The 25,531-nt window shown below is 35.9% G+C and overlaps 3 protein-coding genes across 6 annotated transcripts; 2 read left to right on the top strand and 1 right to left on the bottom strand.

Annotated features, from left to right (window-relative positions):
- Window positions 1–2,644: 2,644 nt before the first annotated feature.
- On the top strand, window positions 2,645–3,866 carry LOC149390757 (knotted 1-binding protein). The gene is made up of 5 exons (XM_089620751.1): window positions 2,645–2,804; window positions 2,964–3,060; window positions 3,154–3,273; window positions 3,350–3,423; window positions 3,497–3,866. The coding sequence occupies exons 2-5, from the start codon at window positions 3,025–3,027 to the stop codon at window positions 3,627–3,629; spliced, it is 363 nt and encodes a 120-aa protein (XP_089476877.1). The 5' UTR covers window positions 2,645–2,804; window positions 2,964–3,024; the 3' UTR covers window positions 3,630–3,866.
- A 2,708-nt stretch (window positions 3,867–6,574) lies between these two features.
- On the top strand, window positions 6,575–17,426 carry LOC149390756 (NADP-dependent malic enzyme-like). Of its 2 annotated transcripts, XM_089620671.1 has the most exons (20): window positions 6,575–6,873; window positions 7,726–7,878; window positions 12,873–13,105; window positions 13,758–13,878; window positions 14,007–14,081; window positions 14,175–14,326; window positions 14,415–14,520; window positions 14,607–14,672; window positions 14,761–14,856; window positions 14,946–15,017; window positions 15,102–15,185; window positions 15,281–15,379; window positions 15,490–15,537; window positions 15,615–15,668; window positions 15,790–15,888; window positions 15,965–16,054; window positions 16,132–16,209; window positions 16,737–16,902; window positions 16,991–17,119; window positions 17,202–17,426. In XM_089620671.1, exons 2-20 carry the CDS (start codon window positions 7,750–7,752, stop codon window positions 17,288–17,290), a joined length of 1,986 nt encoding a protein of 661 aa, XP_089476797.1. In that variant the 5' UTR covers window positions 6,575–6,873; window positions 7,726–7,749; the 3' UTR covers window positions 17,291–17,426. The 2 variants fall into 2 exon arrangements, with proteins under 2 accessions (XP_089476797.1, XP_089476799.1); XM_089620673.1 differs by lacking the exons at window positions 6,575–6,873; window positions 7,726–7,878 and adding an exon at window positions 12,403–12,572.
- Window positions 17,427–17,550: 124 nt separating this feature from the next.
- On the bottom strand, window positions 17,551–21,436 carry LOC149390755 (ATP-dependent protease La (LON) domain protein). 3 transcript variants are annotated; one of them, XM_089620670.1, is made up of 11 exons: window positions 21,120–21,436; window positions 20,658–20,740; window positions 20,500–20,577; window positions 20,022–20,137; window positions 19,827–19,892; window positions 19,127–19,228; window positions 18,834–19,024; window positions 18,511–18,749; window positions 18,141–18,346; window positions 17,913–18,076; window positions 17,551–17,842 (listed from the first exon to the last, which is right to left on the bottom strand). In XM_089620670.1, the coding sequence occupies exons 1-11, from the start codon at window positions 21,257–21,259 to the stop codon at window positions 17,707–17,709; spliced, it is 1,521 nt and encodes a 506-aa protein (XP_089476796.1). In that variant the 5' UTR covers window positions 21,260–21,436; the 3' UTR covers window positions 17,551–17,706. The 3 variants fall into 3 exon arrangements, with proteins under 3 accessions (XP_089476796.1, XP_089476795.1, XP_089476794.1); XM_089620669.1 differs by having other exon boundaries at window positions 18,511–19,024; window positions 20,658–20,731; XM_089620668.1 differs by having other exon boundaries at window positions 18,511–19,024; window positions 21,120–21,435.
- Between the last annotated feature and the right edge of the window lie 4,095 nt (window positions 21,437–25,531).

The following is a 25,531-nucleotide window of genomic DNA, read 5'->3' as shown; positions in this document are numbered from 1 at the left end:
CAATTATTGTGAGAACTTTCGATGACCAAAAACAAACATATTAAAATCTAAAACACTTGAGGACCACTGATCGTAGAGAAAAACTTAAAACACTTGAGGATCACTTACCGTAGAGAAAAACGTATGAATGGAAAAAAAAAAACCTAAACTTAAAATTTGAAAGATGACTATATCGTTTTTGGGCTACAAAACCACTCATGGATGGTGGACAAAATTTCAAGTCTAAACAACATAGCAAGCCAAAATTTAAACAAATATAAACTACTAATACAAAAAAAAACCGGCTGATAATTTTAAGTCTAAAAACTTAAACCTTCCAAAGTAACATTTCCATCATCTTGAATCCAACCCAAACCCACACAACCATATCTTGAGAAAATCTCTTTAGGAAAAAACATAAAAATGGGGATCTACGGAGACGATGGTCAGTATCGAATCACCAGGACTCGCCAAAACGACGTAGCCTCCTCTGGTCCTGAGTCCACTCGATGTGGCTGATGTCCACCTGCGCGAGAGCCATAATCATTCTACCACGTCGACCTGAAATAAAACCCTCTATATGAGAAATGGTGATCTCGGTCCCGGCCACAAAGAAGTTCGCCGAAAAAACGCAAAAGGAAGATAAACACAGGAACATGAAACCTAGAGGGCAGAAGGAAAAGGATGAATTCAAATTTGAAAATTTACTTTGATCAAATTTACTTTTCTTATATTAATTTTTATAAATTAAGACGGAATATCAATAAAATATTGATGGTGATCATGGACGGAGCCAGCGTAGGACTAGGGCCAAGGAGACAATGGCTGCTGACCTCTCGGCTTGCCACAGAGGACATCAAGCTCAAGTTCATTGACTCATCCTCCAAGTTCGACCACAGTCGTTTCCAGACTAGCAACGAGAAAGCAAGGTTCTCAAGACATAGTCAGGGTCTGCCCAAACTATTATGTGGCCTTAATAAAAAAATTAAGAATTTTTTAAAAATATATTAAAAAGAAATTATGTATAATAGTTTATTTGTCTACAAATCTGAGACATTTTCCCTTAAAATTTGAGGCCTTTTGAGTCTTTTTCACAAAAAAAATTGGGACCTTAGGCAATGGTTTAAGTGGCTTAAGCCCTCGGACCGGTCATGGTCATAGTCTCCTTCAACATGATGTATGGTTAGGTAAATTTTTAAAGCTCAAATAATCTATCCATCTTGGTCAAAATTCATGATCTCTTCTCTACTAAATAATTCGGCCAACTCTATTCGCTTTTATTTTATTTGGTCCATTTATGTTATTTTTGAACAACTTAAAATATTTGTTACCCCTTCAATCAACTATTATGTTATTAGCTAATTAAGTTTGGGGCACTCTAGCTATGTAGTCATATTGAAACATGATATTTGGTATATAGCTAACGTTTGAGAATACATAGTTAATTTGCCCATCGAAACACTTACCAAAATAAAAAAAAAAAAAAGACAATTTTGCCCAAACACGGTTTTCCCACCTATAATTTCCACGAATATTTGTTTTAATTTTCAAAATTAGTCATTATTAGCAGTTAGTTGTAATTGCTACAATTGAGGAAATAAAAACTAACACAACACACAATTGTGTAGCATTCACGCCATTTCTGTTTTTCACCCTGGAAAACAATTAGATTTCTTCGCACAATCAAGATAACAAATGAAAAAAAGTTTGAATCTAGATACATTATAAGTACGATTTCGACTTTATATTTACTATTAATTATTAATCTATTGAATGGTTCCTTGCTAATATTAATAAAAAATTAACTACTGCGGAAAACAACATGAATTTCTTTCTATAAATATTAACATGTTTCTTATTTTCTTCTAATTTCTCATACATTTTCAAGGTACATAGAGTATAAGACTATAGAGAGAATAGTAAACATAGACTTTTGATTATAAAAAAAACATGGACTAAATTTCTTAAAGGGAAAATAACACATTTATACCATGTGTTTTAGTGAAATGTCGAGTTTAACCCTCAGTTTTCAAAAATGTCGAGTTCATACCCTTTGTTTAACTAAAATGACGAAATTATACCCTGAAATGAATAACAGCGTCACAAATCTCTCTTTCATTGATATTAACTCTTATATAAGAAAAACCGAATCAAATATAAATCAGTACCCTAATTTCCAAATTCTCAATTTTGAAATAAAAATAGCCTTAAATTGAAATTAAATAATAAAACTCATACCGCCTAAGAAATGACTTCATTCCGTGTTCGAATTGTAACTCTAAATCTTGGATTCTCTGTTCGAATATGCGATTTTGATGACTATCAACTATCGATGTATACCCCTTTGCCTCTTTCTGTGTTCTTCACGATTAAGAAACTGTTGTTTATTTTTTAGTTTTTAAATAAATTACATATATGGCGCGAATGAATAAAGATAATTGGTGTTTATATTATAAATATTATAGTCAATGTCAATGAAAAGTCAATAACAAAATATTTGTGACACTGTTGTCTATTTCATGGTATAATTTCGTCATTTTAGTTAAACAGATGGTATAATTTTGTCATTTTAGTTAAACAGAGGGTATGAACTCGACATTTTTGAAAACCGAGGGTTAAACTCGACATTTCACTAAAACACAGGGTATAAATGTGTTATTTTCCCTTTTTTAAAAAGGAAAAATAGGAAGTTTGGCGCCAGATTGAAAAGTTGAAAAAATTGTATTTGTTTTAATTAGCGGAAATGAGAAGGAAATATATAAATACATTCATCAAACCCATTTCGTTTAGAGCGTAAGGAAAGGAATCTCAGGGTCTTCTTCGAGGTACACTGGTCTCTTCTCCTCATACTTTCAGTTTCGTTACTCAATGATTCCATCGATCAGTCAAGTCCAGAGCTGAATCGATCGATCAATCAAACCCTAACCTGTTCCAATCTTCTTCTATTTTTTTTTTCTTTTTCATTTTGTTTGAACCGCTTTTAGCTTCAGATAACGGATCGAGTATTGTTATCGAAATTTCTTTTGTGTTGTGGTCTCTCAAAGAATGGATGATGAAAATTGTTCTCGGAAACGCGCTCACGTACGTATAGACTCACTTGTGATTACTAATTAAGCACTAATCGACCTCGTCTGAACTGAACCATTTTTCTTTGTTTTTGTGGTCACTAAATAGCTTGAAGAGGACGAGACATCAGAGGCAAAGACAGAGATCGATGCGAACGCCGAAGGATCAGAAGAGATGGAGCTTCGGATCTCTAACATCCTCGAGAAGATTGAACACTTCACTCACCTCGTAACGATCTCAGATCTCCGTAGTCTCTCACTAAAATTAACATAATGAAACAGATAATAATCGCAAGTTTGTGCAGGTGTCTGAGCTTCTCGAGTCGGGGAAGGCGATGTTCAAGGATCTGAGCAACGATTTCGAAGAGCGAATGATAATGTAAATCTCATCCTTGTTTTACCTTTTTTTTGCTCTTGATTTTAGCAGAATTTCTGTTTGTTTTGATGTGCAGGGTTCACAAGGAACAGACTGAGAAATGGCAGGAAGAATTGAAGCAGCTTCGGTCCCTCGACGCCTCCAACGAGGAAGCCAACGCTCTTCTTCACAATGCTCGGTATTTGCTCCAAAATGCTCAAACAGATTAAATGATTTTTCATCAACTAAACAGTATGAACCAAAACAAATTTGGTTCTCGGTTACTAGTAATTTTGTTTCCCTTATATTTGTGTTCTGTTCTGTTCTGAACTGAAGGAAACAAGTTGTTTCACTGTGCTTATCTTGTAGCTCGCTTTTTCACTCCCGGTAGAAGTAATGTGTTGCATCCCGGGTTTGTTAATTCATCCTTTGACTGTTTGACATGATAATGAGTTCGTTTAGTTTCATGATTTGTATATGAAGTAGATGTGTTACATCATGTACTATTGCTCATCGCTGCATATATTTCTGAAGAGGTTTTTTTAAATTAGAAATCAACTTGTCAGCGTGTTGTTTCACTTCAAACGAAATTTGCAATGTTCTGGGCAAACTTGCAATCAACTAGACTTGAGGAATTTATATAGAACTGGACCGCGGTAAGTGTGACTGTTCCATTCAGCAGTTTGCTTTGAAGAATCGATATAATAAGATGATAAGAGGTAATCATCAAATAGAGACATTAGGAAGGTGGTTCTGGAATGAAGCAGAATTTCAAACTTAAAATCGATTGAGTTGGAAGAATTTTGCCCCTCACATTATTTTAATTCATACATATCGAAACTCATATGAGTGCATTGCAAGCAGGGTTTATAAAAATTAGAAATGCTCATCACCAATCAATATTTTGAGGCTTGGATGAAGTGGGAGATGCAACTTCTCAACTCAATTCAAGAGTGAAGCTTTTATTCTTCTTAATCTTTCCTACGAGCATTCGGTAAAATGACACTAAATAATTGACCATCCCACAAAAAAGACGTGCTCAATAAGAAACAAACAAACTACGACAACTGATGAAATAAAGCCAGCCTCAACCCCTCTTATTATACAACGAGTTTAGATGAACCATGGAATTAGCGAAAAACGTAACTGATTTAGGTCAGGTGTGTTATTAGAATGACAGTTATCCTCGAGAAAAATATTAGCAATTATGCAATAGCAATGAATAGAATCTTTCTTAGCCATATATTGACAGAGCTCAGCCAAACTTCAAGTGCCTTGACTTTATAATAGAGTCCCTCAACTATTTGTGGCTTGGATCTTCTCCATCTTCTTTGTAGCGAATTGGAGTGCATTTCAGTACCCACAACTTGAGGTGTTGCCCTGAAACAAAACCTTTGTTCATGCATGACGTTATTAAAAAAAATATAAATGTACGTATTTTTTTATTTTATTTTATTTACCTCTCCAAATCTGTATCCTCGTGGACCTCCTTAAAAGCAGTGGCCAAGGATTAGTCCTCTAATATCCTCTTCAACAGAATACGCTTCATCCTTCTGAGACCCTGATCTCACACAACAGGGCACAAGTTGATAGTGGCTTTGATAGAATCTATGATAATAATTGTAAAAGCGACAAGAACGAGGGAGAGACATGAAGTTACGAGACAAGATCCGGTTAAATTAAATTATATAAAAATTGATGTACTACCGTAGGGCGTCTTGTTTGTTCTGCCAATAAATATTTGGACTAGTGGTAGTGGAAACTACTAATTCATGAACTTTGTTTGCAGATCTAACTTATGGAGCCTGAAGACATATCAAGAGTAGATGAAATCGTTGAAATGTTTTTTTAGTGCCATTGAAATTAAGTCATGTGATTTATGCCTAGCTTTTAAGTTTTGGACACAGTGCGCGTGTAATTTAATAACATTGTAAACAGGTCTTTTTAATGATAAGCTTTTAGCCAACGATCTAATTTATTGAGCAACCTGAAAAATGCCCAGCAACAAGACGAGTTCGAATGGTACATATGAGGGTCGAATCATAAGATCAATGTCCTTGGTTCATAAGATGGACAGCCACATTTAAAATGGATAGCTGTGTTCGGTCCATTTGTCTAGTGTAAGTAATTGTCAAAAAATTACAAACAAAAATTCAAACTGCGTATACTGGTGACATAAATTTATGGGTACAAAGATGTCAAAACTGTAAAAGTGTGAATATTAAAACTAATACAAAAATTAAACAAGTTTTACTACAATAAACAACGCTGAAAACAAGAATAATAACAATTAATTCAAATAATAACCTGTAATAAAGACGGAACACATAAAATTAAATGTTCTCGACTAGAAACAACGTAGATTACAAATAATGACCAGCTAGAAAAACTGACTTCATTTAGGTTATAACGTAAGAACATGGTAAATTTTAATACTTGATTTTACAACTATCATTTCTCTATTAGTCTTTGACTTATTAAATAGGATTAAAAAAAAATAGAATTGTGATTGGTTAATGATAATATCACAAGAATTAAGTCTTGGCTGTGGCGCCCTTGCATAATCAAAATCGGTAAATGAATGATAAGCCACATAGGATATTGATTTTTTTTTTCTCAAGTGATAATTTAAATAACTTAATGTGTGCTTAAACCATATTTGTTGGGTTATTTTGTCAAAGAATCAATTTTGGATGTGTAACATTATGCGAGAGAGGAATAGATTCACCCTTAGTGAGGTGTTAATCTAGACCATTGTTTCAAATCTCACGTGGGATCTCGTATTTCGCACTCACAGAAATGGATGAGTATCCCGTGGGATGGGTCAAATCCCGCGATATCCTCCTGCAAATACCGCATAAATTTTACAATTTGCACAGATTCGTCACATATTTAGCGAAATAATGCAGATGGCGCACATCTTAAAACTATTTTTTTTTTCCTCAAATACCGCACATTAACCTTTACAGTAAAATTTTATATATATATAAATGTTGTGGTATGCTTCAAAACTGCGGTATACCGTAAGCGATATACAAGTTGCCAGTAAAAGCAAAGGTGTAACGCGACTGCGGTATTTGAAAACTTGGTTTAAACTTTATAATTGGTGGATCTAAGATGACTATACACGATGTTGAGTAGCCATAATAGCCTTCATTATCACTTGGAAAAATCACACCATAACAAACATCCTTTATGTTCTAAATAATTCTTTCTCCCCCTCTCTCTCACAAAGGCACTCGGCCTTCTCTTATACACAAGTTGGCCGAGAATTCCAAGTAGCGTTTGACTAAGAAAATTAATGTATAATCACTTGATTAACTTGTGCCCATACACAGCTCCTAGACATATGTCTAAGCGTATATGCAGATTCTTTTGTGGTTGCTCATGCATATCAAGCCATGACCAAGATTAAGATACTAAGGGTGTGTTCAAAATCTAAAAGCTTCTCAAAATTCAAGCACGCTTCAAGAGGTCGGTAGGATTTTTGTTATTGCTTTATATGTGCATTGCTTAGCTTTTTTAAATGTGATTTTTTTAATTCCGCCATAATGAGTTATGTCAAATTTTTTCTAAACCTGATTTATAATTTTTAACATAGAGTCTGAGGGAACTTTTTGTTTGAGATTCTGACCCTTTTAATGAAAACTCGTTGTGTTTGTTAGTTTGAACTTTGTTGCTTGGTTGACCTCGGCTTAAATTGGGACATATAAGCCAGATTTTAGTTTTTGTAAGTTTTTGATGGTATTGACAAATGAGTCATCTATAAAGAGGAAGAGTTATAGGATGTCCAGAAGAGAAAACAAACGAAGGATGCATCAAATTTCTAAGAAACTTTGTTCGTAATTTTCGTTCTCTCCTTATTTTTTTTTTGGGTTATTTAATTATATAGCCACACAGATATAGTGGATTGAGATATAACTCACCTTTGATTAATTTCTTGTAAATAGCCAAGTAAACTTATTAACAAATTAATAAAAACCTTATTTAACACAACCAAACATATATTTTAGGTAGTTAATAAGCTGCCACGTATGCAAGTTGGCTATTTACAAATTATTTACCAAAGGTTGGCTAATTTACAATTCATATAGTTTAGGTGGCTTACGTAGCCAATTTTTTGTTTTTTTTTTTCACATAAAGATTTTATATTGATTTTGGCTATGTGATAGCTGTCTTGCAAGCTCTTTTGTTTCTAAATCAATTGCCTGCTTATAAACTAAACAACCGGGAAAAAAAAATTTGTTAGTTGTTACAGATCTGAAGAATATAGGAAGAAGAAGACAAGTGAATGTTTAGTTAGACTAATACTATGTGTATGTATAGGATTACATCAGAACTCAAAGAATTATGGAGACTGTTCTGGAGATCTCAAGACCATCATCTCAATGGACTCATAAAAAATCAAAGACTTTTGTCGAGACTATTATCGAAATCTCGAGAGTCGAGGTCGCGACCACATCCCCAATAGCATTTATGGTAAATTTTTAATTTTTATTTATGTATGCAGTATGTGGCATATAGTGTAACTTTGCAATTTGTGGGACTTTTCTTATCTGAAAAACTTCCTTTAAAATTTTGTAATTATAAAAGTTTAAAAGGGTTATAAAGCTTAATGGCATACATGTAATTACATAAATTTCAAAGACATTCTTATCACTCCATTATAAAATGAACAGTGATAAACGTACTCTATTTTATATATGTATAATAATAATAATAATAATAATAATAATAATAATAATAATAATAATAATTTGATGTCAATTATCATTCATATTTAAAATTTTATAAAAATATAATTAATTAATAATTTCAAATTAATTGATTAATAAAATAGCGAACACATTTAGAACTATATTACCTTTTAAGAAACAAATTAAAGATAGTGTCAAATAATTTTATTCTTTCATCAATAAAAAATGGCAAAATGATACAAAAAGAAAATGAAAACAAATATATGAAAAACACTAAGATAAATTAACTTTAAATGCTTTATTATATAAACAAGCAAACTTAATGAATACGTAGAATTTGACATTAAAGAAATCATATTTTAAATGGATCACAATGAAGAACAACATAAAGGAAACTGAACGGAATGTGAGATTTCAAATATGAAATTTACCAGGAATTTGTTTAAAAATTGAAATAATACCGAGTTTTAATTAGCGCTAATCTTGAAAATTATAATATTTCAAGTGTTCTAGCTCGTTATATTATTCGTTTTACAATCTATAAATTTGTAATGGCTATGTTACTATAACATGGATGAATTAAAGTGGAAGTTGAAATAATCAACTTCTGCAACATGGTATTTTTTTAAAAAATGTTCATTAATTTGGAATAGTTTGATTATCATCCATCCATACTAGACCACTGTCAAGTTGAATGTTGAAATATATTATTATAAAAAAGGAAACAAAAAACACCTTTTTTTTCGAATAAGGAAACAAACAACACTTTTTCAGCTACATTTGACTTTTTTTTTTTTTTTTTTTTTTTGTTGAAAATTGCAAATTTATATTAATCTTCACAAACAGTCAAGATAATACAGATCAATAACAATAACATATTCTTGCGAGGCCGAATTTATTTCAAAACGTATATAAAAAGTCATGACCGGTCAAAGTCAATTTCCTCGAGCTATATATATATATATATATATATATATTTTTTTTTTTTTTAAGGCATACCAGAAACTATTTATTGTTTCTTAGGTTTTTTTTTTTTTACAAACTCAAACGTCATTCTTCACAAACTCAAACGTCATTCTTCACCAACTAAAAACCCTTTTCACACTATTAACGGACCAATGTGTACACATGAATTCTTGCATGTACACATTTGTGCATAAGACCCGGCCGAGACCCAACCGTGAGGAATTGGTCTGATTCTAGGGAAAAAAAAACTTTGTACCCACAACTTTAATCTTATATACCAACAAAACAGAAACAAACTTCTATAACAATTCCGAGGAAGCTTTAAAATGTTAACAAACTATAAATTGTATAAATTTTTTGAATAGGAGTATTTATTTTTCAAGTCACTGGATAAGTAGATATTTGACGTGTTTGGCACAGTTTTTTTAAGTCTGTTTTTGCTGTTAGCAAAAACCAAAATGCAATCTTACTGTTTGGTAAAACAGTTTTTAGAAAAAATTTCAAAAACGATTTTAAAAATTGTACATGAGTCACAAAAGCTAAGAATCTTAGCTTTTAGAAAAAGCGTTTTTGTATCTGATATAAAATTACTTTAATATCCTCACGTGATTATCCATATCACTGTTAAATATTTATTTTATGTCTATTTTAGTCTTTTTACTATAATATATTTATTTTACCAAACGCTAAATCAGTTTTTGTTACCAACAACAATTGTTTTATAAACAGTTTACCAAACAACTTGTCAGTTTTTGAAAAAAACAGTTTTTTTAAAAAACTGAATGTAAAAGCACTTTTTTTTTAAAACAAAGCTATGTCAAACGATGCCATTATATATTTTTAGATGCTCCACTTTTTTTGTGCTAGACATCTATGCTCCATTTTTTAAGTTTGCTTATATATCAATGTCCGCTTGTATTAAACCATATATGAATGTGAAGCATTACTAGATAAAATAGAAGATAAAAAGGACATATAAGTTAACCTTAATAAAATAAGAGGCAATTAATGTTTTTTTTTTTCTCTGTTTCTGCCATCGACATGCAGAACCAGATCCGCAAAAATAGCCAGCCGTTCAAAGCAATCTTAACCGTTGGATCAACAATTTTTTTTAATTTAAATTATTATATATATATATATATATATATATATATATATATAAAATAAGAGCAAGTCATTAATTGAATGGAGTCAACTAAATTAGTTGTTATGAAGTTCAATACAATTCGGACAATAAAAAGCCAACAAATACGTACTATTGTAGAAATTAAAGGACTTTCGGATGAGTACACGAGCAACATTGATTCCCCGAGCTTCTATGAGCGAGCTTCAATTTTGGTGACTTCGATTCCTAGCATACTAAAACTCGTACATACTTAAACTTGTAGAGTTAAAACTTTGTGGGAATTCGCATCGTCGGTGAGCACTCACATTTAAGGGTGACAATTTGGACCGTACACGAAACACGACACGGTTACGACACGGTGTAAATGGGTTTGGGTCGACCCAAAATGGATCTGAGTCCATCCGTGTCGAATACGATTAACACGATTAAATAACGGGTGAACACGACACGAACACGACAACACATTGTGACCCAATTAGACACGAATATTAAATGGGTTGTTAATGGGTAAACACGATAAAGACCCATAATGACCCAATGGATTGTGTTTGAACTTCTCTTTTGTAGTAAAAATATTATGTTGGTGGCTTAGTTGATTATATGGAGTATTTTTATTAATTACTTATTCTGACTAATTTGTTATTTAATTTGATTTAGAGGATTTCAATATTTTGAAGTAAACATGTCTAAGGGCCTAAACCGATTCGCATGTTCAAATGAGTTTAGTGGTCTAAATGGGTCTGTGGGTCTAAGTGGGTTCGTGGGTTACATGGTCCATTGAGACACAATTAATAAAGGGAAAATAACACATTTATACCCTGTGTTTTAGTGAAATGTCGAGTTTAACCCTCGGTTTTCAAAAATGTCGAGTTCATACCCTCTGTTTTACTAAAATGACGAAATTATACCTTCTGTTTAACTAAAATGACGAAATTATACCCTGAAATAGACAATAGTGTCACGAATATTCTTTTTATTGACTTTTCATTGACGTTGACTATGATATTTATATATAAACACCAATAATCTTTAGTCATTCGCGCCATATATGTAATTTATTTAAAAACTAAAAAAATAAACAACAGTATCTTAATCGTGAAGAACACAGAAAGAGGCAAATTGGTAAACATCGATAGTTAATAGTCATCAAAATCGCATATTCGAACAAAGATCAAGGATTTAGAGTTACAATTCGAACACGGAATGAAGCCATCTCTTAAAAGGTATGAGTATTATTATTTAATTTCAATTTAAGGCTATTTTTATTTCAAAATTGAGAATTTGGAAGTTAGGGTACTGATTTAGATGTGATTCGGTTTTTCTTATATAAGAGTTAATATCAATGAAAGGGAGATTTGTGACGCTGTTATTCATTTCAGGGTATAATTTTGTCATTTTAGTTAATCAGAGGGTATAATTTCGTCATTTTAGTTAAACAGAGGGTATGACCTCGACATTTTTGAAAACCGAGGGTTAAACTCGACATTTCACTAAAACACAGGGTATAAATGTGTTATTTTCCCATTAATAAATGGGTCTTAGTGGGTTAGGTCCGGGTTTGACAAAAAAATAGTGGGTCGTGTTTGGGTTTTGCTCCTAGACACGATTAATAAATGGGTCGGGTCTGGGTCTGTCAAAAAATACATGAAAACGAATAAGACACGGCACGAACACGACACGTAACCCGAATTGCCACCCCTACTCACATTTATCAGATAACGATATGGTGATATGGAGTCACTCATTCATTAGTCTCCAAATAAAGACCTTAACTTTTGTATGAATCGTTTCATAAGAAGAAGAGGAAGCCATCAAATTAATTATCGTCCTCAAAAGCTGACGTCTGACTGAGAGCTCGTCCATATAAAGCATCTAGGTCGGTGAATATGAAGTGTCACAAGAAGTTGTGTCTTACTTCATGATTGAGTATGATTGAGGCTAAATACAAATGTATTTATGACATTAAGACTTTAAGTAGTTTATCTTCCATACAATTAACAACATGTTTTATTTAAAAACAGTGATGATGAAGATGATTACTCGTAATTGTATACAACTATGTAAAGCTATGGTTTTTACTAAATAATTTAAGCTTAACTTTTATTAGATAACCAGTTAAATATGATTTCATCACAATACTTCATAGTTCATATTCATTACTTTCCTTACTATATAAATGTTTGGGATATATATAACTGTCTTGAGGTAATTTTTGTAATAAAAGAAAATAGTACAAATGAAAACAAGTCGTAAGCAAGAAAACAACACGAATATTGATTTTTTTTTCAAGAAAAACGCGTTCAGAGTCTATACATAAAAGAATTTACGCGCATTCGTTACACGTTCCTCAAATGATCTCGCTGATGAAAGCACATAACTTTCTGGTACGCACTTTCTATTTCTATTATCGATAATGTTCACCAAATCTAAAACGAATCATTATTCTCAACGCTGACCTGGACAACAACAAACAATCCCACTATTTTCAAATATAAAACTAAAAAAATATGCTCTTAGTCTTATTCAACGGTCTCGAGTCTTGACAAATCCCCACTTTAATATTTTCTTCAATCGTGTCTTCATTTGGGCCTCTGTATATATAGCAGACCGTATCATTTGTGTTTCCCACAGAAAAAAACGAGAAATACATACAAATTGTATTTGTGCTTGCATTTTAATTTCAGAAGAGGAAGAGAAGTGTTGTTGGTGTTTTTGCGTCGTTGAGAGAAGAAGATAGGAAGTCGTTGTTTTGTTCGTTGAAAGAGAAGATTATCACAGCGATGACGAACGGTGGAGATTCAGCGTCTGAAATGGATAACAAGGTCAGTCATGTTGCTGGTGGTGTTGACGACGTGTACGGTGAGGATTTTGCCACGGAGGATCAGCTTGTCACTCCTTGGACTGTCTCTGTTGCGAGGTAACAGATTTTATAACACAACATTCTACTATCCTTCTTTGTTTCATTTTGTAATACATTTTTCGGTCCTAGAAGCCATCGATCTAATGCTAAATAAACAAATTAAATTAGGAACAAATTATACAAAATAGTAACTAGCTCATTAATAAAATAGTCAAGTTTGTAGCAAAATAGCTAAATTAGGTGGTATATATATAATATATTTTTTTATATTGTGTTAAATTTTTTTTGAAATTTATATAAGAAAATTTTCTTTTCAAAACCCTTAATCAGTGTCAATTTTTTTTATTGAAACTTAGTATTTACACATTTTGACTATTTCACTAAATTTAAATTTTGTAAATTCATTAATTTCAATTGGCCATTTATTTACCTATAACACCCTTAAATTAAAAGAAAATCCAGTAAAAATATCACAAAACCAAAAATTCTAGTGAAAAGTTGACAAAAAACCAAAATTTGGAAGATTTTGTTTAGACTATAGAAAATAACAAAATTTCGGTTAAAAAATAATAAATAAAAAAATCTAAAAAAAAAACTAATTTTAAATTTCTCTAAGATATATCTTCGAATTTACATCGACAATATTGATTTCCGTAAAATAAAAAATCACGGATAACTAGCATTTTAATCCTCGGTTGTGAATAAATAGTGGTTACAGTTTGCTGAGGGATCCGCGGCACAACAAAGGCCTCGCCTTCAGCGACAGCGAGAGAGACGCCCACTATCTCCGTGGCCTCCTTCCACCCGCCCATTTCTCTCAGGACCTTCAAGTAATTTCATGCTCATTTTTACCCATAACATGCCTCTTTTATTTCACTCAAATGCTACTATAACTTTTCATAAAAAAAAATAAAAAAAAATAGAATAGTTTTGCTTATGTTGATTTTTTGGTGTGCAGGAAAAGAGAATGATGCACAACATTCGCCAATACGATGTCCCACTACACAAATACACAGCCTTGATGGATCTACAGGTATAAAAATAAAAAAAGATGGTAGTTACTTGGGTTACAAGTAACTTCTGTTTTTTTTCTTATTTTGTGGGGTTTTTTTTGTTGTTGTTGCAGGAGAGGAATGAGAGGCTGTTTTACAAGCTTCTGATAGACAACGTGGAAGAGCTTCTTCCGGTGGTTTACACTCCGACGGTGGGCGAGGCGTGCCAGAAGTACGGAAGCATCTACAGGCGTCCTCAGGGCCTTTACATTAGCTTGAAAGACAAGTTTGTCCCTCATCACTTTTTTTTTTTCCTTTCCAAAAACACTCTTGTATAGTTTTCCAATAAATAATTATCCAATAAAATGTGTTAGGGGTAAGATTCTGGAAGTGCTGAAGAACTGGCCGGAGAGGAACATTCAGGTCATTGTGGTGACCGACGGCGAGCGTATTTTGGGGCTCGGAGATCTTGGTTGCCAGGTATATAAATATATATATATATATATGACCTCATCAATGTATGACTGTACTAATATATATGTGGTCGGGTTTCGAATTCGTTTCAGGGGATGGGAATCCCGGTTGGAAAGCTCTCATTGTACACGGCACTTGGTGGCCTTCTTCCTTCTGCAGTAAGTCAACCTTGTTGACTTTTCATGTTCCATTACTTTTGAGTGACATTGTTTCAAAGAGATTGAACTAAATTTTTGTTGTGTGAAGTGCTTGCCTGTTACCATTGACGTTGGAACAAACAACGAGAAGCTGTTGAATGACGAGTTCTACATTGGTCTCAGGCACAAGAGAGCCACCGGGAAGGTTTGACTTTTTCCTCCTATCTCTCTCTCTCCATTCGTTATAATTTGAACTATGAACTTGTTTTGATTTTCTTGCTATTCTTGTAACAGGAATACGCGGAGCTTGTAGAGGAGTTCATGTCCGCTGTTAAGCAGATCTACGGCGAGAAAGTCCTGATTCAGGTATATCATCAAACATCCTATATTCCTATGCTTATTTCAATTTAACGCATTCAAATTTATCATTTTCTTTTTTTCTGTTTTCAGTTTGAAGATTTTGCGAACCACAACGCGTTCGAGTTGCTCTCCAAGTACAGCCCAAGCCACCTTGTTTTCAATGATGACATACAGGTAAGGATATTTGCATCCAATTCTCTGGATGATCATGTTTTCTATTACGAGTTTCAATTTCTTATTCATTTTTTCCTATTCCATATGTGACTCAGGGCACGGCGTCTGTGGTTTTGGCCGGCCTTATTTCCTCATTGAAACTTCTCGGAGGAAAACTAGCCGATCACACTTACTTGTTCCTCGGCGCTGGAGAGGTACTCCTAAAAAATAAAATTAATAAAACCTGTCTATATATTATTGTATTTTTCGTGCTTTGTACGTAGCGTTGATTCTCAATTTGTTTCTTGCGGTGGCTTAATTTAAGGCTGGGACTGGCATAGCAGAGCTCATAGCTCTTCAGATATCCAAAGAGGTACATTCGGATTAAGCCATGTGAGTTTGTTCCACCTGAGAATGAAATATAATTAACTCAAACTGATTCCCTGGCAGACAAAAGCTCCATTGGAAGAAACCCGGAAGAAGATTTGGCTTGTGGACTCCAAGGTAAAATAATTAATAACAGACTTGGTAAAAAATTACAAGGGAACATATATATATATATATATATATATATATATATATATATATATACTGAATCTAAACAAGGCTGTTGATTCTGTTGCAGGGACTGATAGTTAAATCGCGTCACGAGTCGCTTCAACACTTTAAGAAGCCATGGGCTCATGACCATGAACCTGTCAAGGAACTCATCAATGCTGTCAAGGTATGGAACTAAGCTTTTTTTTAATATTAATTTAGTATTATGGTTTGGTAATACTAAGCTCATTAATCTGTTTCAGGCCATCAAGCCAACGGTGCTGATAGGATCATCCGGAGTAGGAAAGACTTTCACAAAAGAGGTGGTTGAGGCTATGGCGTGCTTCAATGAGGTATGTTTCGGATCCGACTAGAGTATTGCTGTTAAAGTCTCAGACCACATAAAACTTGCATTTTGGTTGTCTTGCAGAGACCTCTCATTCTTGCTCTTTCGAACCCCACGTCACAGTCCGAGTGCACAGCCGAGGAAGCTTACACATGGACCAAGGTACAATTTTCTGGCTTTTTATAAAAAGAAAAAAATATTGAAATAGTTGGCAAACTACTTTTTAGTAGCATTTTTGTGCATCAACTAATTTAATAGGCAAAAATACCTTCAAAGTTCCAACTATTGATCTTATAGCAGCTTTTATCTGATCGTATAAATGCAATTTTTTATTTATTTATTCATTTTTATGAATTTTGATACTAAATAAAACATATTTAAATTCTTAAACAGCTTATAAACTTTGCTAGAGAAATTAATGAAAATATAAAATTACCCTAAAAAACGTTTTACATAGCTAAACAACTACGGAAAAACAGAATACGATTCTCTTGTAATAAGGTATATTAATTTTGGTGTTGGATTCTGTTTAAAAGTTCAACATCGGTATCAAAAGAATCGAACTGTCTGTAACAAACTAAATAATTGATGATATATCTCTTAATTAAATTAGTTTAAGGACCATAATGCAACTCACATAATAACAATTCAAGATTATTTATGGGAATCTTACTCTCTCGATTTAACAGGGTCGGGCCATATATGCTAGTGGAAGTCCATTCGACCCCGTGGAATACGAGGGACAAGTATTTGTGCCCGGCCAATCCAACAATGCTTATATTTTCCCCGGCTTCGGTTTGGGCTTGATCATCTCCGGAGCCATCCGCGTACACGATGACATGCTTTTGGCTGCCTGTAAGTACACCAAAAAACTATACTGTTTCGAACGTAAATTTTTCTTCAAATAACTCGGGCTCATGTAATAACATCACTTGTGCAACAGCCGAAGCTTTGGCGAGTCAGGTGACACAAGAGAACTATGAGAAAGGACTGATTTACCCTCCGTTCACAAACATCAGGAAGATATCGGCCCACATTGCAGCTTGTGTCGCCGCAAAGGTGTATGAGCTTGGTGAGTCATCTTTTCTAGGCACTAGACTCTGTATTACAAAATGTGTTCTTATCTCAAATGGCATGTCTTTTTTGCTATGCAGGACTGGCTTCGAATCTTCCTCGTCCGAATGACCTTGTTAAGTACGCCGAGAGCTGCATGTACAGCCCTCTCTACCGCAGCTATCGCTAAAAGTTACTATCTGAGCCACTGATTTTTCTGTATTATGCGAGTTATCAATGTTACATTGTTTGTTTGATTTTTCGAGATTGTAATTTGTTTTCAACTACTGTTTAAATTCAATAAAAGTTAAGTGTTTTGAATCAAAGTTCAAAGTCCATAATTGGCGTTGTTTTTCTTAGTTGCACGACATTCATAATTCTTTATGAACTGAAGTTGACAGAACCTACATACCTGATTATGAAAAAAAGGGAAATAAAGCTACCAAAAAAAAAAAAAACCCAGTTCCAACTTCCAAGTGCCAAACCAGGAACTACATTTATAGCTGGGATTCTAATGCAAAACTGGACCCACTGAATACAGTAGAATGTTTACACAAGCAGGCTAATTTACAGATAAAACTGGGTATAATGCACAATCATGTTTTGTTAATGTGTATTATCAGAGACTTGAGAGCCACGAATTCCCCAAAACAACCTAGGCTTCAGATTCTTCTTTGTGGCTGTAAATAGCCATCCCATCTGGGTTTCACATGAAGCGCAGTTTGTTATCGTCCATGCATATCTAAAAAAAAAAAAGTCAGTTTTATTCACGGTAACACCATACTTCTGAATGAAGAATACTATATTTTTACCCTGGAAACCAGCTGTATTCGGTGACAGGCCGGCCTATAACTGCCAAGCCAGTTGCTCTGTAGAGAGTCATGACCTCGTGAACGAAACCGTGAGGATTCACATAAGCACCCAATGGACCCTCGCTAGACATCACAAGCATATCGCTTCGTCTTGCTATTACACTCTGCATAATCAGCTTGACTAAGATTTTTCTTTTAGGAGACGAGAGAAGATATGTATGTACATACCTGACAGTCTCTACATCGAATAAGATCTACACTCTGAAGCAGCTCAATCTCTCGACGCAACCGATAAGAAATGCCATCAATTTCCAGAAGCTCTTGCCGTGTTGATTCGGACACTGGGATTTTACTTGCGATGTAGAATGACAAAAGATCAGGCTTATTTACGAGTCCTTCCATACTTGGTGATCCAACTATCTGTTTCCACAGCTCTGCATTAAAAAAATAGAGATCTCCACAATATGATATTGTGACTTGTAGCGATGATATTATGATGGCCATGCTCCATGAACTCAGAAGGCTTGAAAAATTGAAATCTGCTGAAGCATGAAAAACAAAAACAACAAAAAAAATAAATAAAAAAACACTCAAGTACCTGCTGCCCTCTGAGCTAGACAATAAGAATCATACATTCGATAAACCCAATAGGGCAAGAAGGTTCTTGATACTCTTCGCAGGTGGTTAATATTTCTATTCCTCCAATATGTCATGTGTTTCCCTTTGTGCGACTCTGTTGTGGAATCCTCGTTCTCAGGTTCTGAGTTTAACGAATGAAAGGAATCAGAGTCGTGATGATCTTCTTCAAGCTGAACTTCTGATCTTTCATCATCGGTACTGGTTGATTCATCAGAGGTATCAGATTTATGAAAAGACCTAACTGCAGACTCGTGAATTTTCCTTTCCGCTAATGAAAGAGACCTCTCAAAGCTTCCATCTGAATTCGCCACAGACTCATCCCCGAGATCTCTAATTTTTTCTAATGTACTACCAAGTGAAGCCTTTGAAGGCGTCTGATATTGGCCACTACCAAGTGGTGCTAAATCTCCCATTGCATCACGTGGAGTCCTTAATGGTAAATCTTCCTGGATGATTTGTACTTCACCGCAGGGCTGTAAAAAAAAGGTATTTTGACAATCTATCAGTCTATATTTGCGAAATAAAAAAAAGAAGACAATTACTAAATAGTAACTGAAGAATGAAGAATTTCTAACCACTCCTTCCACATCAACCCAACGTCGTAAGAGACGAAATCGTTGCTGACCACGGGTTACAACATTCAATGAACCATCCTCTAATCTCCGGAATTGTCGAATCTACAAGTAATGAATCAAGAAAGTGAACAAAGGATTGATCAGCACATCAAGAGGCGGCTGTGAGTCATAAGAAGCATGATTCATGGATGTTTTAAGATGTTTCTTAACATACAGAACCACCATAATAATATCCTCGAAGCATCTTACTGCTTTAAAACTATAGACCGCGTCGCTTTAGCAGAATCAGAGTGCATAGTACAGATTTTAAAAGTCACATACAATAACACAGAAAATTCAAAAGTTGGCCTGAGAAGCTCCGTATTACACTGAGTTCTTAAAACTTGTTTTTAGTTTGACTAAGAAAAAATTTGACAGTCGAATCAGTAAAAATCCCATGTGTTTGTACCACTAAAATTGCTTGATGAGTTAAGCTAACATCTGATTTGATAATGAAGTTGCTTCTTATGGACTTTGACAAGTCAACATCCTCTATGAAATAAAAAATAAATAAATAAAAAATTCATTGGGTCTAGAGAGGATCCCTCTAAACAGCATGCAAACTGAGCTTTACATGAAATCATGTAAAATTACAGTTGGATAAAACCCATGTATGTATGTACAAAGAATATACTATGCAATGGGATAAGTGTTGACTGACCTGTGCAGTAGTGCCAACAGTAGAAAATTGTATTCTTCCATTTTCTCGATTCCGATGAACTCGAACCTAGGAAATTTTCCAATTCAATCTCAGATTCCAATAAAGATGAAAAAAAAAATTAAAACGATAAAATTAAGCATATAACAAAATTTTGTTAGCATAATAGTCTGTAGGCTATATAGCGAGTTTTCCTACCACACCAACTGTATTGGGCGTATCAGCTTGGTGGATCAATACTCTCTCAACAGCAGCAATGAAATTGGGCTCAACAACTCTGAGAGGAAGGGTAGCCTCCGGAAATAGAACAACTCCTGAATATAGCAAACACATCAAGGTTAGAATGACTTTGTTTCAGAAAGAGCTGTGGGTTAATAGAGGGAAAATCAACAATGCTAATTATGAGCAGTCTTATGCCTCTCTGTTCTAATCGACTTAAACTCAATTGCTTATAGTTAATCTAGTTGTGTTTGTTTGAAGGAGCAAAAACCGTGGAAACACCATCTCAATCCTTGCGAGGAAGGCTGTATGGACTTTGACTTTGCTAGCTTGTAGCTCGCAAACACACCAATGTATTACATTAAACAAATCAATCAGCTACGCTGATTAGGTAGATACGAGATTAGAATCCAAATGCAAACAAAAATGAAAGTATGTAAAAGGTAAGAATCATCACCTTCAAGATAAAAAATGGGGATCATCAGAGTAGCACCGCCCTCCAGAAAGGAGACCCTGTGGTGTGTATCGTCAACGTCTGCAAATGCAAGAAAGGCGAAAATTTTAAGAAAATTAATTAAAATATCTAATCATAAAAAAAAAACACAACATTTATACCCCCAAGATAAGTGTGCAGTGAAGCCAAAAGAGTGTTGAACGTAACTCCGCCTGATGCTCCGGCGCCATCATAACTGTGGCCGCTTCAATTTGTTGAAGCAAATGCCCAATTAAATCATAGAAAACGGTATAAAATCGAGGTCTCATAACAACAGAAATCGTTTGCTCTATCAGACTAAGATTGCCATAGACCCACTTGCTCAGCTAAGTTCGAAGAGCAAGCGTTTTTACAAATTGTACTCTACAAACAAGCTCAGTAATTTCGTAACCCTCAAATCAAACAGTGATCCCTACGATTTAAAACTCTAGATTGGTGTTTCCATTTTCTTTGCAAAACCCTATGTCGTAAAATTTATGAAACGGAAGCCAGAAATTATGTCAGAACAACACAAGATAGAACCGCAACCAAACAACAGGAGAAAAAGGCTCGGTCGAAACGAGCCAGGAAAGATGGAGGATTACTTGGCACGACGATCGTCGTCGTCGTCGGAAGAGTCGTTGAGATCATCGACCTCTTCAACGAGCAATTCCTCGAGATCGAGCTCCATAATCTGCTCGATCTGGAGTCTCTCCCTCTCGCTGATCGCCGCTTCGTCGTCCATTTTTTTTTTTTTTTTTTTTTTTTCTGAACTTGTTCGTCTTTCGTTTGGGTTTTAGAGAGAGTATATCAATTCATTACTGCCAAAGTGTTTACCCGCGAACGCCGATAATTAATGTTTTGGATTTGGGATTAATCCCCGCCGAACAACGAAACCTTCCATTTTGTGTTTTTTATTTTAGAAAATAATTACCTAATAGGCGTTCAAAATCAAAACTAATTAATTGCAAAAATGGCTAAAGGTTTAATGTAATTTTAGAGAAGAAAAAGAAAACAGCTAAATTTTAATTTCTTTAAAAAAAATTCAAGAATTTAACAACACCAACAATTTTTTATTTTAAATCAAGGAGTTCCGTTAGACCGAAGATACATTTGATGTAATGAAGTCTCACGAAGACTCTTGTTTGTACATTCGAGTCCTGTTGCTTTTGTTATTCAACTTACGTTATTTTTTGACGATTTCGTCAAGATACTTCTACTCCTCAATTTGGGGTTTAGAGTGGGCTTACAAACCTCTCATGAAAGGTGGATATCGTCACGCGACCCGGAATATGCACTTTCCACTGCCGTCAGCAACAATAAGAATGACGCCAAGAAGAAGGAAGACGACGACGGCCTCGTCGTGAAAAATGAAGACATCGGTGGCGTTGTGAAAAACTATGATGGCGGTGATGGGAATGAAGATTACAACGGTGGCGGCGAGAAGGCGGATGAGAAATCTAGCGACGACGGCGACGCGAAGGCCGATGAGAAGGAAGACGGCGAATGGATGGCCGACAAGAAGGATAAAATTTATGTGTTTTACGGATAGAATGATGATTAGGATAAACTTTATAGTGGTGGTACTGAAGTTATTTTCGATCACATGGATGCTGTTTAGGTTGACATTTGAGCCGGAAGATGTGAGGCCTATTACTTTTGCTATTCAACTCACATTATTTTTTCCGGTTTTGTCACGATACTTCTACTAATCAGTTTGGGGTTTAGAGTGGGCGTACAAACCTCTCATGAATGGTGGATATCGTCACGCGACCCGGAACATGTACTTTCCACCTCCGTCGGCAACAATAAGAATGACGCCAAGAAGATGGAAAACGGCGACGACGGCGGCGACGTCGTGAAAAACAATAACGGCGGCAACGGGAAGGAAGACGACGACAATCACGACGAGAAGGCGGATGAGAAATCCAGCGACGACGGCGACGCGAAGGCCGATGAGAAGGAAGACGACGAAGGGAAGGCGGACTAGAAGGATAAACTTTACGTGTTTTATGGATAGAATGATGATTAGGATAAACTTTATAGTGGTGGAACATGAGTTATTTTTCGATCGCAGGGATCTTGTTTAGGTTGGGATTTGAGCATGAAGATTCGAGTCCTGTTGCTTTTGCTATTCAACTCACGTTATTTTTTGCCGATTTTATCACGATACTTCTACTCATCATATTAGGGTCTAGAGTGGGCTTACAAACCTCTCCTAAATGGTGGATATCGTCATACGACCGGGAACATGCACTTTCCACCGCCGTCGGTAACAACAAGAATGACGCCAAGAAGAAGAAAGACGACGACGACGGCGGCATCGTGAAAAACGACGATGACGGCGGCGGCGTGAAAAACGACGACAACGGCGATGGGTAGGAAGACGACGACGGTGACAACGAGAAGGCGGATGAGAAATCTGGCGACGACGACGACGACGCAAAGACCGATGAGAAGGAAGACGGCGAAGGGAAGGCCGACAACAAGGATAAAATTTACGTGTTTTACGGATACAATGATGATTATGATAAACTTTATAGTGGTGGTACTTGAGTTATTTTCTATCGCATGGATGCTGTTTAGGTTGGCATTAAAGCAGGAAGATTCGAGTTATGTTGTTTTTGTTATTCAACTCACGTTATTTTTTGCCGATTCTATCACGATACTTCAACTCATCAGTTTGGGGTTTAGAGTGGGCTTACAAATCTCTCCTGAATGGTGGATATCGTTACGCGACACGGAACATGCACTTTCCACCGCCGTCGGCAACAATAAGAATGAAGCGACGAAGGGAAGGCGGACTAGAAAGATAAACTTACGTGTCTTACGGATAGAATGATGATTAGGATAACTTTATAGTGGTGGAACTGGAGTTATTTTTCGATCGCATGGATGTTGTTTAGGTTGGTATTTGAGCAGGAAGATTCGAGTCCTGTTGCTTTTGCTATTCAACTCACGTTATTTTTTCACGATTTTATCACGATACTTCTACTCATCATATTAGGGTTTAGAGTGGGCTTACAAACCTCTCCTAAATGGTAGATATCGTGATGCGACCCGGAACATGCACTTTCCACCGCCGTCGGCAACAATAAGAATGACGCCAAGAAGAAGAAAGACGACGACGACGGCGGCATCGTGAAAAACGACGATGACAACGGATGCGTAAAAAAGGACGACAGCGGCGATGGGTAGGAAGACGACGACGGTGACAACGAGCAGGCGGATGAGAAATCTGGCGACGACAACGACGATGCAAAGACCGATGAGAAGGAAGACGGCGAAGGGAAGGCCGACAACAAGGATAAAATTTACGTATTTTACGGATACAATGATAATTATGATAAACTTTATAGTGGTAGTACTTGAGTTATTTTCGATCGCAGGGATGCAGTTTAGGTTGGCATTAAAGCAGGAAGATTCGAGTTATGTTGTTTTTGCTTTTCAACTCACGTTATTTTTTGTCGATTCTATCACGATACTTCAACTCATCAGTTTGGGGTTTAGAGTGGGCTTACAAACCTCTCCTGAATGGTAGATATCGTTACGCGACACGGAACATGCACTTTCCACCGCCGTCGGCAACAATAAGAATGACGCCAAGAAGAAGGAAGATGACGACGACGGCGGCTTCGTGAAAAACCACGATGACGGCGACGGGAAGGAAGACGACGACGGTGACGTCGAGAAGGCCGATGAGAAATCTGGCGATGACGGCGACGCAAAGGCCGATGAGAAGGAAGACGGCGACGTGAAAAACGACGACGACGGCGGCATTGTGAAAAACGACGACGGCGGCGACGGGAAGGAAAACGACAACGGTGTCGACGTAAAGCCCGATGAGAAATCTGGCGACGACGGCGACGCGAAGGCTGTGAGAAGGAAGACGGCGAAGGGAAAGCGGACAAGAAGGTTTAAATTTACGTGTTTTACGGATATAATGATGATTAAGATAAACTTTATAATTGTAGTACTGGAGTTATTTTCAACCGCATGGATGTTGTTTAGGTTGGCATTTGAGCAGGAAGATTCGAGTCCTGTTCTTTTTGTTATTCAACTCACGTTATTTTTTGTACTCCTTAGTTTGGGGTTTAGAGTGGGCTTACAAACCTCTCATGAATGGTTGATATCGTCAAACGACCCGGAAGATGCACTTTCCACTGCCGTCAGCAACAATAAGAATCACGCAAAGGAGAAGGAAGACGACGACGGCCTCGTCGTGAAAAATGAAAACGTCGGTGGCGTTGTGAAAAACGACGATGGCGGCGATGGGAATGAAGATTACAACGGTGACGACGTGACGGCGGATGAGAAATCTAGCGACGACGGCGACGCGAAGGCCGATGAGAATGAAGACGGCGAACGGATGGCCGACAAGAAGGATAAAATTTACGTGTTTTACGGATAGAATGATGATTAGGATAAACTTTATAGTGGTGGTACTGAAGTTATTATCGATCACATGGATGCTGTTTAGGTTGACATTTGAGCCGGAAGATGTGATGCCTGTTACTTTTGCTATTCAACTTACATTATTATTTCCGGTTTTGTCACGATACTTCTACTAATCAGTTTGGGGTTTAGAGTGAGCGTACAAACTTCTCCTGGATGGTGGATATCGTCACGCGACCCGGAACATGCACTTTCCACCTCCGTCGGCAACAATAAGAATGTTGCAAAGAAGATGGAAGACGGCGAGGACAGGGGCGGCGTCGTGAAAAACAACGACGGCGGCGAAGGGAAGGAAGACGACGAGGATCACGACGAGAAGGCGGATGAGAAATCCAGCGACGACGGCGACGCGAAGGCCGATTAGAAGGAAAACGACGAAGGGAAGACGGACTAGAAGGATAAACTTTACGTGTTTTACGGATAGAATGATGATTAGGATAAACTTTATAGTGGTGGAACTGGAGTTATTTTTAGATCGCATGCATGGATGCTGTTTAGGTTGGCATTTGAGCAGGAAGATTCGAGTCCTGCTGCTTTTGCTATTCAACTCACGTTATATTTT

Source organism: Urtica dioica, chromosome 7 (genome assembly GCF_054948205.1).
Source record: "Urtica dioica subsp. dioica isolate 48M chromosome 7, U.dioica_male_clone48M_v1_H2, whole genome shotgun sequence".
Lineage (NCBI taxonomy): Eukaryota > Viridiplantae > Streptophyta > Magnoliopsida > Rosales > Urticaceae > Urtica > Urtica dioica.
The sequence above is the reverse complement of the archived record's forward strand: the minus strand, read 5'-3'. Positions and strand labels throughout refer to the sequence as shown.